Below are 18,644 nucleotides of genomic sequence, written 5' to 3'. Positions count from 1 at the left end.
TTTTTTAAAGACCATAAGAATGATTATTCAGTTTGGAAGTGTACAAAAAAATTTTCTCTACCCGCAACTCAGCATCACCCAATCATACCAGACATGGGCCAAGAGCGGTATAGGGGAAGCAAATGTTTTTTTTCGGAATACCTTGAAGATGTCTTTAAACCTCATACTTACGAGAATTACACCGAAATTTCTCTAATAACTAACGATGAGGTATGTGCAGAAATTTGAAAAATTGAAGTCTAAAAAATCACCTGGTTACCAGCTAAATACTAAACGAGCTTTCTCAAAACGTTATAAGTAAAATTACTGCTATAATGAATGCTACTATTAATCTACAGAACGTATATATTTACTGCTAAACTGCAGAGATGATTATATTCAATAACGGAACGGTTTTATCGAATATAACAATGGAGATATGTACTCTGATTTAAAGGAAATAAAAGCTGGTATTCCTCAAGGTAGTGTGCTAGGACCTACTCTTTACATGCGATCTATCACACGATGACAATTGTATTACAACAACCTTTGCAAAACACAAACTGCATCAATTGCAAGATTTACACAGAATATTTGAATGGGCAGCTAATTGGCGAATAAAATTAAACTTAACTAAAACAGTACATATAGATTTCACATACAACAATTCTAGATATATGCGTCTGTACTTAAATGATGTGCAAATACCATATGACAACACATGTCTAAAAGAAAAAAAGAAGATTTACAATTAAAATTCAGAAACATGTATTGGTTATTGGGTAGAAGCTCTGCTTTATCTACATACCACAAAATTATAATCTACAAGTGGGTGTTCAGACCAGTTTGGACTTATGGGGTACAACTTTGGGGCTGCTCAAGCCCTAGTGCTGTTGTACAAATTCAGCGATTCCAAAACAAAGTTTTAAGATGCGCCGTTAATGCTCCTTGGTACGATCTTGAACGCGATCTCGGAATTGACTCAGTTGCAGCATCAATCAAAAAATATAAAGTCTCATATCGAAAGACTATCTGATTATGTGAACACTGAAGCCAGGGCTGTTATCGCTCAAAGTAAATGGAAAGAAAGACTTAAGCGCAAAAAAGCGTATCACCTATATAGTAACGAGACTTTGCAATTTTTACGCAGAGCACCATTTATTATTTTGAATTATACAATAAGCAAAACAAATTATTCGTTGGTTTATTTTATGATAACTAGATACAATGACATTGAAATAAATAAAATGTATTCATTATCTATATGTATATCTTGGATTACGAAAATTGCCTCCAGCTATTTGGTTATTTCTCAAAAGAATATTAGGAAAAAAATGTAACATATTTATTCCTTTAAAATATATCAATTAGAATTCTTATGTGAAATGCGGATGTAATGAATGTGTTGCATGCACATATTTCATCGTTGATATCTCTACCGAATTTTCCTGTATTTTTTTAAGTTTAAATATATGCATTAACGACGAACTATGCGTGCAATTATAATATGGAATTTAGCTGTGGCACATTTTTTTGGAATGATAAAAATTCTATCTTAAAACAAAATTGAAATGAATGAACGAACATTATTAGAATTGATAACATTTACTTTATTTTTGAAACTACATAAATATAACATAAGCATATACATATAATGCATACTTGGTATTTTATATCCAACAAGAAGTCATTCTAAATAATTACTACCCCTATTACGGTTTACAACTCGACTCAGATAAATTGAAGTTAGAGCAACTTCATAATAACTAAAGAGTTACTTAGTATATCGACTGACTGCAGTTGTAGTTTCATAGAAGTTGCGAATCCAAAAAGATAAGATTTGACAAAACGTGTTTACTGAAATCCATTGGAACTTTCAAGCACCAACTTAGCAAATATTTAAATTAAAGGTCTGTAACAAGAATTATTTCTTCAAGTAATTTTGACAGCTGATTACGCATTGAATGAAAGAAAATAAACTTTGTGTGTAATATGTATGCATGTATGCATGTGTGTAGTAGCATAAATATTTTCATTGTGAGTTAAGGAATGTTGTTAATGATTGGTAAGTTTTATAAAACATTTCCAAATGAACTACATATACTTCTTAATAATGATTTTAACTAATTTAGGATGAATTTAACCATTACTTTGAATTTGAACGATTGCTGATTAATTGTTTCTTCGCAAAACTAGGATTGCCAAATACGTATTTTATTCAAAAATTTATTAAAAATTAGTACCAGATTTCTTTAGAAGTGGATCCTAAGCTTAACAATTGATATGAAACAGTTTATTTACTCGTTAATATTTTTCGAAATGTACTCAACCTGTAAAATGTCACAAAAATGTTGAAATTCGTGTGGTTATTAACAATACCAAATTTAAAATCTCCAACTAAAATACAGTTGAGTTGTAAACCGTAATAAGGGTACATTTTTAAATACTTTAGTACATAGTGTGAACAACTGATTCCTTTTCCACTAGCTGCCGGACTTTCATGCACCCATCCGAGCCACAAGAGAAAAGACGCCCATAATTGTCTATATGCACTTGGCTGACACCTTGGCCAATATGTTTAAAGAAACTGTTTTTGGCATGTTCAGCCGTATATGTGTTAATTAACGAATACTGATTCAAGCTCCATATCTGAAAATGCATAGAAAAAGCGTGAAATATATGTTGAATATTTAATAAAAAACTTAAGTTAGTTTCAGTATTAATATTTTTAAAGAAGTAAGAAATTTAATTTCTGTTTTATGTCATCACAATATTATACGAGTCCAAAGACTTGCACAAGCTGATCGTCTTAACGTCATCTGCGATTTTTATTCGAATTACTAAAATATACTATCTCTAAAAATAAAACAAATTCTGGTTATTCGGAGTTAAAAGAAAGCGTATTTCATACACTTCAAATTATTTTAATTTTTACGAATTACCCTATTTTTTTTTTAACGAGGTTGCCCTATGTCACAGGTTGAGAAACAGTGTACTTGTTGTAAGTAAAATAAGCTTCTGACCGAAAGGCATTCCTCTAAATTAATGCTTTCTCATTTGGTACAATTTTATAAAAAAAATTGAAACAATTGACAACACAAACTTTTCATTTATTGTAGATGTATGTATGCATTGTAAATTATAAAATTAACGCAAAAAAATTTTAGCTAATATACGAGGGAATTTTTTGGATAGAAAATGGTCAATCTCCCCGTAAGCCACGTAACATTAAACATGAATGCACAGCATCGGTTGTGAACAAAATTAGTTGAATTTGAAAATTCAATGAATTCTCGCTTGAACTCTTATACAATAGGCGAATTGGCGTAAGAATTGGTAATCACAAGAACATTTTAATATTTTGGTTATATTTATGTTACGTTGCGAAATTTATGCAAAAAAAATGCAATGAATAAAATACAATAAAACAAATCAAATCAAATCTATCTCTAATCAATGACTTACCTTAATATCACCTTCAGCAGATCCTGTAGCGAAAAATTCTTCATGCGGATCAAGGGCAATACACTTTATAGTAGCATCATGCGCCTGGAAAATATAAATTTAAATTATTTATTATTTATACTAATAAAATAATAGTTAGTCGCTGTTTACATTATTAGCAAATTAGCGGGAAATCTTCGCCAAGTGATACCAATAATGCATTTGCTTCAACCTTTATTGCCGTTTTTGAAAAGAATAATTGATGAGGTGTAAATTTATCAACTCATATACATACATATTTGAGGTATAGTTTCTACATATGGGCAAGTCAAGTCTGGTAGTTCCCATCTTTATGACAATTTCCTCAATAAACAATATAAAGCTTTAATGCTATAAATTTCGATAACTTTATCTTTATAGCGTGCGAAAACCATACAACATAATTATTTTAAAAATAATTCGTTAAAATATTGGTCAACAATGCAAGAGTAATAAGTGGACAAATGATGCGAAGCCAATCTTTTTAATACCATATCTTTCAGAGAATTTCCAGGTGCTACGAATCGGCATTTGACATTTATTCCAAATGTATGGATGAAAAATTCAGTTCTTTTAATAATTCACAGCGAAAATCACTGAATCGAACTATTCATGGGATCAATATACATATAAAAATTATGGAAGGGAAAAGATCGGGTGCAACCAAAAACACATAATTATTGGAAAAATACGTTCATTCGATTTCATCAAGATAACTCACATTTTTGCCAATATATGCAATTAAAGTCAGGCAGAAGTTTCCATTCGGACTCTCTTCGAGTTTTAGGTATACATTGTGACAAAAAAGAACCCGAAACTTATATATATAATTTATATTATGTATTTATTTTGTCGCCTTCAAAGTAATCCCCACCCGTTGAAATACACTTATTCCAGTTCTCGAAACACTTTCTAAGCTTTTTTTTGAATGACCTTTAGTTCCTTCAGTGAATTTTGTTTTATCTCTTCGATCGACTGAAAACGTATTCCACGGAGCAGCAATTTCAATTTGTGAGCAAGAAAAAACAACATGGAGTCAAATCTGACGAATACAGTAGTTGATCGATGGCATTCATTGCGTTTTTGGCTTTGAATTCGGTCACAATCGAAAAAAATTAATTTATCGGGACGATTCGAGCAACAACGACTTTCATAAACAAAGTATCCACCAATATCATGCGAACGGACAGAAGTGGATAAATCAGATAGAATCTAAAACTGTGTTATGTGGGAAGTAAGCATGGTTGTTGTCCAATTTCACCCAATTGATTTACAAGTATTTCACTTTGAGTAGTTTTTGGCTTAGCCCATATAAGGCGAGGGGCGGTATTATCATCAACGTGCCAAAGAACACGTGTTCGTAGTTTCATCAATATAGGAGTTTCCATCCAATACGAGTGATATGATTTCATTAAAAAAACACATACACAAATTGTTAATGAAGTTTAGAGTTTTTTATTTAATGTGAAGTACAATAGAGTCAATTAAATTCCGAATATAATATTATTCAAATGGTCTCGACTACTTCTTTTGCAGGAAGAAATACAATGACCAAATTTTTGAGTACTTTTTCCACTAAATCAAGTCATAGGTCATCAATAGCATGTTCAATATTGACTTTCAAGGCTTGAAGGGAATCTAGTTCATTGCTGAAGACCAATGACTTCAAATAACCCTAAAAGTAGTAGTCTAATGGTGTTAATGGTGGTGGTGCTTCTTCTAGGCCATTCAATTTCACAGTTTCTTGAAATAATCGAATCCCCAAACTTTTCCCGCATAAGCTGTGCGGCACGTACCCCCGTCTTGTTGGAACCAGATGCTGTCAAGATCATCTTCTTCCAATTGCGGCCATAAAAAGTTAGATCAATACCGCTCTCCATGATTCCACCAGACCAAAAACCACACCAAATTGTAAATTTCGGTGAATGTAGTGGTTGTTCATGAATATTTTGTCGATTTTCTTTAAACCAGAATCGGCAGTAGTATGGCATCCGAAGACGCTGCCCTAGTGATCGCGGGATTACAGCCGCTAAACCTCTTAGACAAAGAGCTCACATACCCTTCAAATGACAGAGTAACACCCAGAACCCAAAAAGAGAAAGCCAGAGCAGGCAAAAAATATGGGAAGACAGCCGAAATGGTGGCTGGGCATTCCGACTAATCCCCAAAATAAAAATATGGCTAAATAGATGGCACGGAAAAGTAGATTTTTCCCTCCTCCAAATTCTCACAGGACACGGCTGTTTCAAATCATATTTGAAACGATTCCAACACGAAGAAAACCATATATGCGACTATTGCGGAGGAAAGGCGATTTTGGAAAAACGCATTCGGGATAGACCCAACCCCAGAAAAACTAGTGTCTCAAATGCTGGAATCACTAGATAAGTGGAAAACCGTGTGCGTAGTGGTAGCGAAAAATGAAACTCTAAAGTACTGGCGAACAACAATGTAGAAGACTACTACAAAATCCAACGAAAAACTAAGACGCGCCACACGAACCATGACTGGAGCAGCCAAGAAGGCTTTGGTGACAATCACTGCACAAGGGGGATTATGAGACAAACTGAGGTAGACCATCACGTACAAACGTATGAGCCATACTCATATTTATTCTTCTTCTTCTTTACTGACGTAGATACCGCTTACGCGATTATAGCCGAGTTAACAACAGCGCGCCAGTTGTTTTTTCTTTTCGCTACGTGTCGCCAAATGGATATTCCAAGCGAAGCTAGGTCCTTCTCCACTTGGTTCTTCCAACGGAGTGAAGGTCTTCCTCTTCCTGTGCTTCCCCCGGCGGATACTGCGTCGAATACTTTCAGAGCTGGAGTGTTTTCATCCATCCGGACAACATGACCTAGCCAGTGTAGCCGCAGTCTTTTAATTCGCTGAACTATGTCAATGTTGTCGTATATCTCGCACAGCTCATCGTTCCATCGAATGCGATATTCGCAGTGGCCAACGCGTAAAGGACCATAAATCTTTCACAGAACTTTTCTCTCGAAAACTCGCAAAGTCGACTCATCAGTTGTTGTCATCGTCCATGCCTCTGTACAATATAACAGGACGGGAATAATGAGTATTTATTCGTCGAGAGAGGACTTTACTTTTTAATTGCCTACTGAGTCCGAAGTAGCACCTGTTGATAAGAGTTGTCCAGGTTGACATTGTTGTTGGTGTTAATGCAGGTTCCCAGATAGATGAAATTATCTACGACTACGAAGTTATGACTGTCAACAGTGACGTGAGATCCAAGTCGCGTGTGCGACGACTGTTTGTTTGATGACAGGAGATATTTCGTTTTGCCCTCGTTCACTGCCAGACGCATTTGCTTAGCTTCCTTGACCAGTCTGGAGAAAGCAGAACTAACGACGCGGGTGCTCGATTAAGTTCTGCATCTCGAATTATTTTCTCCAGCATCAGATTGAAGAAGTCGCACGATAGAGAGTCGCCTTGTCTGAAACCTCGTTTGGTATCGATCGGTTTGGAGAGGTTCTTCCCGATCCTGACTGAGCTTCTGGTCTTGCTCAACGCCAGTTTACAAAGCCGTATTAGTTTTGCGGGTATACCAAATTCAGACATCGCGTCATAAAGGCAACTCCTTTTTGTGCTGTCGAAAGCTGCTTTGAAGTCGACGAAGAAATGGTGTGTGTCGATTCTCCTTTCACGGGTCTTTTCCAAGATTTGGCGCATGGTGAATATCTGGTCGGTTGTTGATAAGGTCCAATCAGTTTGTGGGCTTTAATCTTTCACACAATACGCTCGTAGAACCTTATACGCGATGTTGAAGAGGCTTATCCCACGGTAGTTGGCGGAGGTTGTGGGGTCTCCCTTTTTGCGGATTAAATTCTAATCGTTGGGCATGTAACGATACTATACTAGTTCGGATTAAAGGTCCACACTGACATGGGATTCAGGCTTTCGATGCTTCCTCCTCGTAAAAAAAAATCAAGCGACGTCTGTCAAATATTAAAATACACACGTTCTTAAGGATACCCGATGAAGGGAGTGTCCAAAAGGGGGCTGGTGTTTGTACCAGTATTGGGGACTGCGTTTTTTCTTGGGCCGACCAGCGGTCGTAGTATCGAGTTTTTAAGCCGACGGATCAATTCGGTGCAGGGCCACATCGGTTGACTCAGGATCGTTACGGGGACATCGCTCCGTTCGGCGGCCAATAGAGTAACCTGTTCCAGTCAATTGGCTGGGGGTGTGGGCTGTACCACTGCGATAGCGCTTTAATCGACCGCTTGGAGTCGGCACTGGAGGTGCATCCTCCGGCGAGTACAGACGCGCACACTCATACCTTGGGCGCTCTGTAGTTGCGAAATAAGTTAAAACGAATAAGCATTCCCCGACGATGAGCGGCAGGAGTGAAGGATGTGGCATAAAAGCTATCAGATCCGCTGAAGCTCCTGTGACTGTGGCGAATCGACACCGCCACATAGAAATAGGTGTCCCCTCATAATGTTTGGACAAGATGAGAGAAAAGCAAAATCCATGCGCGACGGACCCATAATGGGCGGCTTCCTGGTCAGCGTCTGTTTCACCATGTTAGGTGCGGCTGACATTACAACTTGACCGGTACACAGCGCGGCGCACTGGGAGTCGTTGGCTATCTTGACAGCGATGTCTTCCGCTTGCAGGATGGAAAAGGTGGTGTGAGCTTGCTCTGCCGAGGTGTTAGCCGTGTGGTGTATCAGTAAACAGCCACTTCGGTCCCTGGTCAGGGAGTGTGCATTGGGCGCAGGGGTAGTAGCCTGCGTTGCCCCGGGCGAGCGCCGGTCCGTCCGTGTTTTCCGGGACTGGTGAAGCGAAGGACAGGCCTCAGGGAACTGGGGTAGGAGCATGATTTCCGAGGGTACACCCGTTCCTGTCTATTTCGGCCCGCCCCCCTATACACGATGCGCTGTAAAAAAAACAACAAATGGAGAATTATTGAAATATACATAGGTGCTAAAAAGACAGCAACCAACAGATATCAAACTAGTAGCTTATGCGGATGATCTCGTGGTGGTAGCAGTAGCCAAACATTTAGCCGACCTGAGAATTAAATGTAATGAGTGCATAAATGGTCTACGCCAATGGTTCTCTTCTGTGAGTCTGAAACTGGCGGAGGAAAAAACAGAAGTTTTACTCATAAGTACTAGGAAGACAGAAGAACGAATAGAGCTCACTATAGGGGAGTGCGAGATTACCTCACAGCCGCAATTGAAGTATCTGGGAGTAATATTGGATTCCAAATTAAAATTTAAAGAACACCTGGAGTATTCTTCCGCGAAAGCAAACAAAATCTATAATGCCCTATCGAGAATGATGACCAATAGAGGCTGTGTGCGTTCCAGCCGGCGATTCTTAATAGCGAAAGCAATGAGTTCCGTAATACTGTATGCGGCACCAGTTTGGCTACAGGCAATGGATATAAAATCGTATGCTAAACAAATAGTTGCAGTGCATAGGTTTCCTGCCATTCGAGTAATAAAAACAAATACGTATGTACGATATCAACTGACGCTGCTGAAGTATTAGCCAGTTTGCCGCCCATTGACATCCAGGGAGATGAACTCGAGCGTCTATATCAGCTATCAACGCCCAAAACAGAATCGGCAAGGAACAAGGAGAGAAACAAGAGCACTAAAATGTGGCAGGAGCGGTGGAATTCCTCATCCAAAGGGCGATGGACCCACCGACTCATACCAGATATCCACTCATGGATAGACAGACGACATGGGGACCTAGACTTTCATATGACCCAAATGCTTAGTGGACATGGATGCTTTAGAAGCTACCTTTTCAGATTCCACAACGACATCAGTCCGAATTGTCCGACATGCGCAGGGTATATAGAAGACTCTGAGCATGTATTATTTTATTGCCCTCGATTTACGAATACAAGGGAAAAGCTAAAAACCACACTCGGTGGTAGTTTCACGGTCGATAATTTAACGACAACGTGTCAGTCGACGGATAAATGGAAAGCTGTCAGCGAAGCGTCAGCATTCATAATGACCAAACTGAGATCTTTTCAACAGAATAGGCGTCCGTCAGTCCGCGCAATAGAGGAGACTTAAATGTCTTGTCCCTCCCACGAAGTAATACTTAATCGGTGGTTCCGTGGGAGAGTCTTGAGTTGGGAGTAGGTTAGGTTTAGCGGATTAAAGTTCCGCACTCCGGCTTTCGATGCTTCCCCCTACTATAAAAAAAAAAAAAAAAAAAAAAAAAAAAAAATATAGATAACAAACACAAAAGCAGCAGTGTACAAGACTGTTTCACGAGCAGCGGCACTCAAGGCCCTGGCAGTAAGATACCAGAATCGGAACAATCCAGGAGAGCGCCGAGTAGTTTTTCCGTCGAAGCTGATCCCTTTAGACTCGCACCAAGATTGATGCGATCACCGAAACAGGGGCTCACGGTGGAAAAGCCTGAAAGAGCGAGATCGTCGCTACCAACGCTGCAACACAGCACGCTTCGAGCGGAACTAACGCAACCAGGAGGGGACATTATGACTCAATTGGGAGATATGATCAAGAGGCTAACTGAAGCAATGAAACTGCCTCAACGATCGATCAACAATCAGATCCGGGATCTGCTAACTTCTGTCACAAAGTCAAAGTAGAAGAGCTTTGCTGGCTAAAGTTAGCCAATCAATGCTTATGTACGCAGCTCCGATATGGAGGACAGCCCTTCGACAAAAAACCTGTGTCAATATGAACAAATCTGTGTCCAGGCTATGCACCCTTAGAGTTGCCTGTGCGTTTAGAATGGTGTCGCACGAGGCGAGTGCTATCATATCTGGTCTTATGCCACCGGATATAATGGTCTCTGAGTTAAGTAGAGTCTACTGTAAAACAAAAGCCATGCATAGGCGCCTAACGGCCGACAAGCGCAAAAACGAGAGGAAGACAAGTCTCGAGGAGTGGCAAAAGCAACGGGATGCGGCAGATAAAGGAAGATGGACATATAGACTTATTAAGAATGTATCTGCATGGATTGACAGACAACATGGGGAGACAGATTTTTACTTAACCCAGTTCTTATCGGGCCATGGCTGTTTCAGGGAATACCTGCACAAATTTGGCCATGATGACGAAACACACTGTTCTTTCTGTGGAAATGCCGCAGAAAACGCAGAGCACATCTTCTTCTCCTGCACGAGGTATGCAATGGAGAGAGAGACCATAGAAAAGCTAACAGATGAAAGGATGACGCCCGAAACATAGTTAGTCACATGCTGCGCTCACAGCTGGTGTGGGCTAAATTGAAAGAGTGGAGTGCAATAGCGCTCCGAGAACTCAGAATGAAGGAAAGGCAGCGCAGAAGCATAAGACCGCATGAATAACCCTGGAGGTATGTCGTGAAGAGGCAGTTATCGCCCAGCTTGGTCCTGCGAAGTAGTGCTTAACGGCGGTCCCGCAGGTTCGAATACAAGCTATAGCAACCTGAGTTAAGGGTTTAGTACGTAGGCATACTGTTTCGCGAGTCCAGCGTAGTGATCAAACACTGGCTGGGCGTGGTCCCGAAAGAGGTGTACTCTAGCGAACAATATGAATCGTCCATGCTGCCAGCCTGGCAGTATCTTTAGAAGATTCCCCCTCCGACAACAAACAAACAAAAAAAACACGTTCTTAAGGATACAATTATTTTGATAGATGCCACTTGAAGTCTGTCGCTCTATATGTGTATAGCACATCATGTAAGGTGATCGCTAGTGATTCAAGGTTGTTCTCTATCGTTGATTTGAAAACAAACGGTTCGATTCGTGTACATGAATCGAACGGACTGAGTCAGACAGAGTAACGGATCAATACTCGATTATGAACAAAAATGTGTTATTCGTTGCTGTTCTTCGCTCTGCTCCATACAACAGGAAGGGAATAAAAAGTTACTTATCACCTGTTGGCAAGAGTTATTCTGCATTGGATTTCGAAACTGACATTGTTGTTGTTAATACTGGTTCCAAGATAGATGCTATTTTCATGCGACGACTGTTTGTTTGATGACAGGAGATATTTCGTCCTGGCCTCGCTCATTACCAGACCGATTTGGTTCGCTTCCTTATCCATTCTGGAGAAAGCAGAAATAACAGCGCATTCATTGAGGCTAGTTATATCGATGTCAACGGGTACGCTAGCAGTTTTAAACTCTTGTAGAAGATAGTACCTTCCCTATTTAGTTCTGCAGCTCGCGTTTTTTTCTCCAAGAGCAGATTGAAGAAGTCGCACGAAAGAAAGGTGCCTTATCTGAAACCTCGTTTGGTATAGAACGGCTCGGTGAGGTCCTTCCTGATCCTGGCGGAGCTTTTGGTGTTGCTCAAAGCATCTTATATGCGATGTTGATGAGACTTATCTCACGGTATTGGCGCTGATTGTAAGGTCTCCCTTTTTGTGCATTCCGCAGAGTACACTTAAGTTGCAATCATTGGGCGAGCTTTCGTCCGATTTATTCTATGCTCCTTATCAGTTCTTCGCCGCAGTGTTTGAATAGCTCGGCCGGCAATCTATCGACCCCCTCCACTATGTTGTCCTTCAGACGAGTAATTGCTATTCGAACTTCTTCTTCTTTATCTGTTGGGAAATCGGGTTCGCCATCTCCTGGTATTATGCTTTCCCTTCCATTCAGCATGCTGGAGAAGTGTTCCCTCCATAATTTTAGTATGCTCTGGGCATCAGTCATTAGATCACTGAAGATTCTACAAGAGTATGCTCCCGTCTTGAAACCTTCTGTTAGTCTCTCTCTTTTTTGTCTGCAAATGCGTCTCGCTTCCCTCTTCAACTCTCCGTATTTATCGTATCCCGCATGTGTTGTGGTCGATTGTAACGTTGCGAGGTAGGCAGTCTGCTTCTTTCGTTCTCTTTTTGGCACATGAACATTATGTAAAGAAAATATACGCTCGAAATTTTAAACAATTCGACGAATAGCGAGCACAGGTCAACGATTATTATGTTGCAATTGGAGACCGATTATTTTGATAATAAAACTGAATAATTTGTAAATGTTGTTCTTTCGTATATCTTTCACATATAAAATGTGGCCGAAGCGACACACAGAAATCATTTCATCCCTTTTTGGAAAGCATGTTATATTAATCTTTACTCAAGTTATCGCTTGCACGGACAGACCGACGGACAAACAGTCACTCGGAATTGATCTCTTCTTGACATCCTGATCATTAGTATATATCTTATACTCTTAAGCAACATGTGTTTCAGTTTCTAATATAGATTATTCATCCGACGTCTTATTAATGAATTATTTTCTGGCTATTGAACCTATATAAAAATGCCTTTCTGATTATAAAACCTCGGAGTTTTGTAGTTTTCTTGGTTTTCATCACATTGGAGCCCTACTTTGTATTTAGGCGTTTTATCACATTTATTTATTTATTTATTTATTTAAATATAACAAATTTTAACTCATATCTAAAATATACAAAGTAAATATGAAAGATATGCAAACGAATTTCTTCAAAAAATTTAATTTCATTTGATAAATAGAGAAATTTATTCCACACGAAAACATTTTCAGAAATAGCTACCTGGATAAATGTTACCAACATTTAATTACAAAAACCAACACGTTTGGATATCAGTGAAAATTACAAGGCGACATGTCATGATTTAATTTTCGGAATTCAAAGAATTTTTATGCCATGTTTTATTGTCAGTAAATATTTGGAAGAAGTAAATAATGCAACTGTTTCTCGATATTTGAACGACAGTAGTCGAATATTGTGGTCACACGGGAATGAGTCAAAAGTATTATTGTTTTCAATAGATGCATAAATGATGAAATGATGAAAACAGGTGAAAACTACACTAAAACTTAATAAAGAGTTACCCCCAGAACCAATCATAACCATATGGGGTACATGGGTTGAATGCGGAATCATTTTATACAGGTAACACATATAAACATATTTTTAAACATGGGATTTACTTAATTTGTTCTGATTATATGAGCAAATATATGTGGGTAAGGACGATTACAAATCGAAAATATTTGCTTTTTAAGAAATCATATAACGACGGTTTTGGTGAGATGTTGCTTTGTACGAGAGTATCTGTTTACGAATAGCAGAGAAATAACGTGCCTACGTGCCTCATAATTTTGTTTGCTGTAACAAACAGTAGAAAATGTCTTCGAAAAATTCTAAACGAGATGCTGACTTGATATGTTATATTTTAATAAATGAGAAAGGAAAATTATGATTTAGGAAAAAATTTAAAGATTTGCGATGCATATCAACCTGACTTCAATCTGTCTGTCAAAAATCAGTACAAAAAATAGGTTCCATAATAATTATTACTTAAATTTACATTTTAAGTTGCTGAATTTATAAAGCTGTCACAAGAGATAATAAAAAATTCCGGACTATATCGATTTTCAAGAAATTTTCCCCAATCATAACTTCTTTGGAAGGTAAGGGTTCACCATTTCCAAGGTTAATGAAATTATTTAAGGAAGCTGAAAATATTGCTTATGATTTTCATTAATTGAAGAAAAAAGACAATTGAAGAAGATAATAGAAATTTATTGTTGGGAAACGTCCAACATCATCATATTTTGTTTTTTTGTGATTTCAATCAAATGAACAAAAAATATGTTATTTTATTTTTATAATCTTGTTATGCAATTTTTGTTAGCACTTTTTTAAATGTGTGATTCTTCAAATTGTATGTAGACGTTTATTAATACTAATAATAGCTATCTAGTCAAATATACCTGGAATCGGTGCTTAAGTGTCCTTTGCCTTACATCAAAGACGCAAACATCCCCTTTTTTTCCACAGGAAATCAACAATTGATGTTGCGGAGCAAAACACATGCATGACGATCCTTGATCGTGACATGTAAAAGCTGTAGGGAATAAATGTAATATATAATATTAGTATTTATAACTGATCAATTGCTCGCTTACATTTAATTAATTCATATTTGAGTCTATTGAAATTACTTTTTCTAAATATATACATGCATAAAGTATCTATAATATATGTACTTAGGTAAACGGTAGTCAGTTATTACTCTATACAACAGGTGGTGAGATATATTTTTAATTAAAGACGATTGTAGTATTTTTGAAGTTTAATTTTTTTAGATTTTCTGTTCCCTTATACCCTTAGAATTAATGTAGAAACCCACTTTATCATTGAAAGGTTTCGAAAAAGGGACGATAACCATTCAAGTACTTTTTAAGAATAAATTGGGTTTTTGTGTTTCAGATGATCCAATCATGAGCAATCGTGTCCGCCAGTAAAAAAAATACATCTCATTCACCCAGCCATTTCTCCGACAGATGTCATCAAAAAATTCCGAAAAAATTTGTTTACACACTCCACGAGGTATGTATCATGATATGTGAAAAAAGTTTTGTTGTAGAATAAAAATTTCTATGAAAAAAATGTCAAAAAACAAGCCAGATTACCCTATTGACCCCTTAAAATATAATTTGTTATTTAAATACTTATGTAAATATAATATTACTGTATGAATTGCTAATTATTTATTTTAATAAATCTGCATTTAAATAACTACTGTGGAATTGATACTTCATTTGATACCTAGTGCATGTACGTATGTGTATATGGTTGTAAAAATGTTTGTTTTATACTAAATACGAAAATACTTCTCAACCAAATGTATGATATTTTTCATCCCTACCTTAACTAATATTATTGTACTTACCTGAAACGCACGATTTTTTTTGCGGCAATAATGTATCCCAAATATTTATATTTTTATTTTCAGAGCTTTGACCGGCTGAAAATAGAAAACGGTGTAAATTATATTAAAAACATTTGACTTTCATAGTGAAATAAATTTACTCGATAAATTAATTACGTTGGAACTCTGTTCTTTATTGGCAATTTACTTTTCTTTATTTATAATTTAAACTGCTTAATGCTTTATTAATCATTATCCTAGTTCACAGTTTCTTATTATACTTGTATCTCTTTTACTCTGCACGCTGTGCCAAACTGTGTGTGGAAATGAAATTTTACTATGGCGTAAAATTAAACCTATTTTACATTTTCTGAGCCAAATTATTGCAGTTGCGACATCAAAAGTTTTGTCTTGTTATTTCAATCATTAAATATAAACGTAAAATTTAGTTAATATACTTCTATTTGCTAAATGATTAATACAACTTTTTAGCAATGAAAATAATAATGAATTTTGGTCAAGAAAACAGATAACATTATTGTTGAGAATATGTATTTCGATCGGAATTAGAATAAGATAAGGAAGAGATTCAATGTTCATCGAATGTTTTTGACATTAATACGATTTCGGTTGCAATGTCGCAATGTTTTTTTAAAAAATAGGATAAGTGTCTTAACACATTTTGGCACAGGTGTTCTCACAACAATCCTTATTCTCCTCGCCGTTAAAGACGCACGTGGGGCGTATGTCAATACAGTTGGAAGTGTAAGCTATGCACATATCAACAGAAATCTCGCTACAAATAGCAGAGGTGTCAACGGTGATTTCAGCACATGTGGCCTCACATATTGGCAAAGAACATAATACAATTAAGCTGAGTAAATAAATTGAAATATCATTTCCGCGAGTTACAATTAAATCAACCAATCTTGCGTGAATTTTTGACTGTTTTCTTATTTTTAATTTTCTTGTAGTTCTATTCCAACACTAAACTCTTGATATATATACATAACGGGTTATAACGAAAAATCAGCACAAATTTTATTTCAGCGTAACTCAAAATACAGGGTTTGTCCGAAAATTAATAGGACTGAGTCGATTTAAAGAAATTTATTAAACCAATCGTTATAATTCTTTAAAAGTTTTAAAATAGGCTCCTCCGATGCAGCGCTGCCAGCGTGATTTCCAAGCAGTGAAAGGGTCACGACGTTTTGAGACTATCTTTGCGCACATCTTTTGCAAATTCAAGTGCTCCGTCACAATCTCATGAAGCACAGATTTTAATAAATTTAACATCTGCGCAATTAAACGAATACTTAGTCGACGGTCTGAGTTCAGGTCTGCATCAACGACCTCTTCCCGGCACTTTCTTGCTAAAGCAACATCTGGCCTGCTCGATCATAACAAACGTCTCTGTCGCAGATTTACCGAGTTTCACAAAAGATGATACAATCAGTTTGCTAATTGCATAATATTAGCATTTGAAAAGTAAAAATTCCAAAACAGGAGGCCATTAAAAATAGTGCAAAATTTAGTTATAATCCGTTATTCTTAAGTAAAATAGAAAACTACATTATATCAATATAAAATTTTCATTTTTAAATTATTTTAACGTTTTTATCCACACTTAATGTGACTAAAATAAAAAACCGAATGTTAAAGCTACTCACTGTACATTGGGACAAAAAAAGCACCCGGAAATAGTAATTAAATTCCCCGCGTGAATAATATTTCAAAAAACTTATTTTGCTATGATTGTAGGATTGTCCTTAACTACTATGCCAAATATGAACACGATCTGTAAGCCAGTTTATTTATAGCACTTGCTTAAGTCGGTACAACACAGTAGTGCGGTGTATAAAATTCTCTATTTCTAACCAAATTTCGGAATCGTTGCGAATATTGGCAAAGGCTTACAATGATTCAGTTTTATCAAAACCACAATCCTACGAGTGGTACAAAGCCTTCAACACGGTCGAGAGATCGTTGAAGATTAGCCTCGTTCTGGACGACCTTCGACCTCTTCAGCTGATGAAAATTTTCAGAAAACTAAAGATATAGTGTTTGAAAAACGTCAGGCAAGTGTTAGAGAGATAGCAACATCTCTCGCGAGTCCGTTCGAATGATTTTGGTGGATATTTTGAGTATTAAGGGGTCCCGGTGGTCAAGAATTTTCAAAAAAAAAAAAAAAAACAACGAAATTTTGATAGTTCGAAAGTATAGTCCTTTGAGAATATACTGTACAATTTTTGGAAGGATATTCACATTATTTTAGCTTCTACAGCCGTTTTGGCAGGTAGCGCGCGGTCGAGGGGCTCGATGAATGGATACTTTAAACTCATTTCTCTCAAAAACTACTTTTTTCGGCGTGTCGTTGATGAAAAAAAAACTATCCATCCGAATCACTTGAAATTTTAATATGGTGTTTATAAGATCAATATCTATCGCTGCAACTACGATCAAATTTTAATTTTCAGAACTTCGATTTTTTTCGATCTAAAACATCCGCCGAAAACAATTCCGACTGTTGGAGAACAATTCAGGGATGTTCTTCTTCTTCTTTACTGGCGTAGACACCGCTTACGCGACTATAGCCGAGTTAACAACAGCGCGCCAGTCGTTTCTTCTCTTCGCTACGTGGCGCCAATTGGATATTCCAAGCGAAGCCAGGTCCTTCTCCACTTGGTCCTTCCAACGGAGTGGAGGTCTTCCTCTTCCTCTGCTTCCCCGGCGGGTACAGCGTCGAATACTTTCAGAGCTGGAGTGTTTTCGTCCATTCGGACAACATGACCTAGCCAGCGTAGCCGCTGTCTTTTAATTCGCTGAACTATGTCAATGTCGCCGTATATCTCGTACAGCTCATCGTTCCATCGAATGCGATATTCGCCGTGGCCAACGCGCAAAGGACCATAAATCTTTCGCAGAACTTTTCTCTCGAAAACTCGCAACGTCGACTCATCAGATGTTGTCATCGTCCAAGCCTCTGCACCATATAACAGGACGGGTATTATGAGTGACTTATAGAGTTTGGTTTTTGTTCGTCGAGAGAGGACTTTGCTTCTCAAGTGCCTACTTAGTCCGAAGTAGCACCTGTTGGCAAGAGTTATCCTGCGTTGGATTTCAAAGCTGACATTGTTGGTGGTGTTTACGCTGGTTCCAAGATAGACGAAATTATCTACAACTTCAAAGTTATGACTGTCAACAGTGACGTGAGTGCCAAGTCGCGAGTGCGACGACTGTTTGTTTGATGACAGGAGATATTTCGTCTTGCCCTCGTTCACTGCCAGACCCATTTGCGTTGCTTCCTTGTTCAGTTTGGAGAAAGCAGAACTAACGGCGCGGGTGTTGAGACCGATGATATCAATATCATCGGCATACGCCAGCAGCTGTACACTCTTATAAAAGATTGTACCTGCCCGATTAAGTTCTGCAGCTCGAACTATTTTCTCCAGCAGCAGATTGAAGAAATCGCACGATAGGGAGTCGCCTTGTCTGAAACCTCGTTTGGTATCGAACGGCTCG

At 37.7% G+C, this 18,644-nt stretch overlaps 2 protein-coding genes across 2 annotated transcripts in view; one reads left to right on the top strand and one right to left on the bottom strand.

Moving 5' to 3' along the window:
• Nucleotides 1–18,644, top strand: part of LOC125778148 (uncharacterized) — a 334,571-nt gene that overhangs the window by 275,589 nt on the left and 40,338 nt on the right. The gene's annotated exons all lie outside the window — the stretch shown is intronic.
• LOC105233165 (dmX-like protein 2) overlaps nucleotides 1,566–18,644 on the bottom strand; it is a 62,777-nt gene continuing 45,698 nt past the window's right edge. The window contains exons 18-21 of the mRNA XM_049454589.1: nucleotides 15,144–15,218; nucleotides 14,182–14,315; nucleotides 3,445–3,528; nucleotides 1,566–2,628 (exon numbers count right to left, since the gene is read on the bottom strand). Coding sequence (XP_049310546.1) covers nucleotides 2,428–2,628; nucleotides 3,445–3,528; nucleotides 14,182–14,315; nucleotides 15,144–15,218 — 494 coding nt within the window. The 3' untranslated portion in view covers nucleotides 1,566–2,427. The remainder of the gene's footprint in view (nucleotides 2,629–3,444; nucleotides 3,529–14,181; nucleotides 14,316–15,143; nucleotides 15,219–18,644) is intronic.

The sequence above is a fragment of the Bactrocera dorsalis genome, chromosome 4 (assembly GCF_023373825.1).
Source record: "Bactrocera dorsalis isolate Fly_Bdor chromosome 4, ASM2337382v1, whole genome shotgun sequence".
Lineage (NCBI taxonomy): Eukaryota > Metazoa > Arthropoda > Insecta > Diptera > Tephritidae > Bactrocera > Bactrocera dorsalis.
The sequence above is the reverse complement of the archived record's forward strand: the minus strand, read 5'-3'. Positions and strand labels throughout refer to the sequence as shown.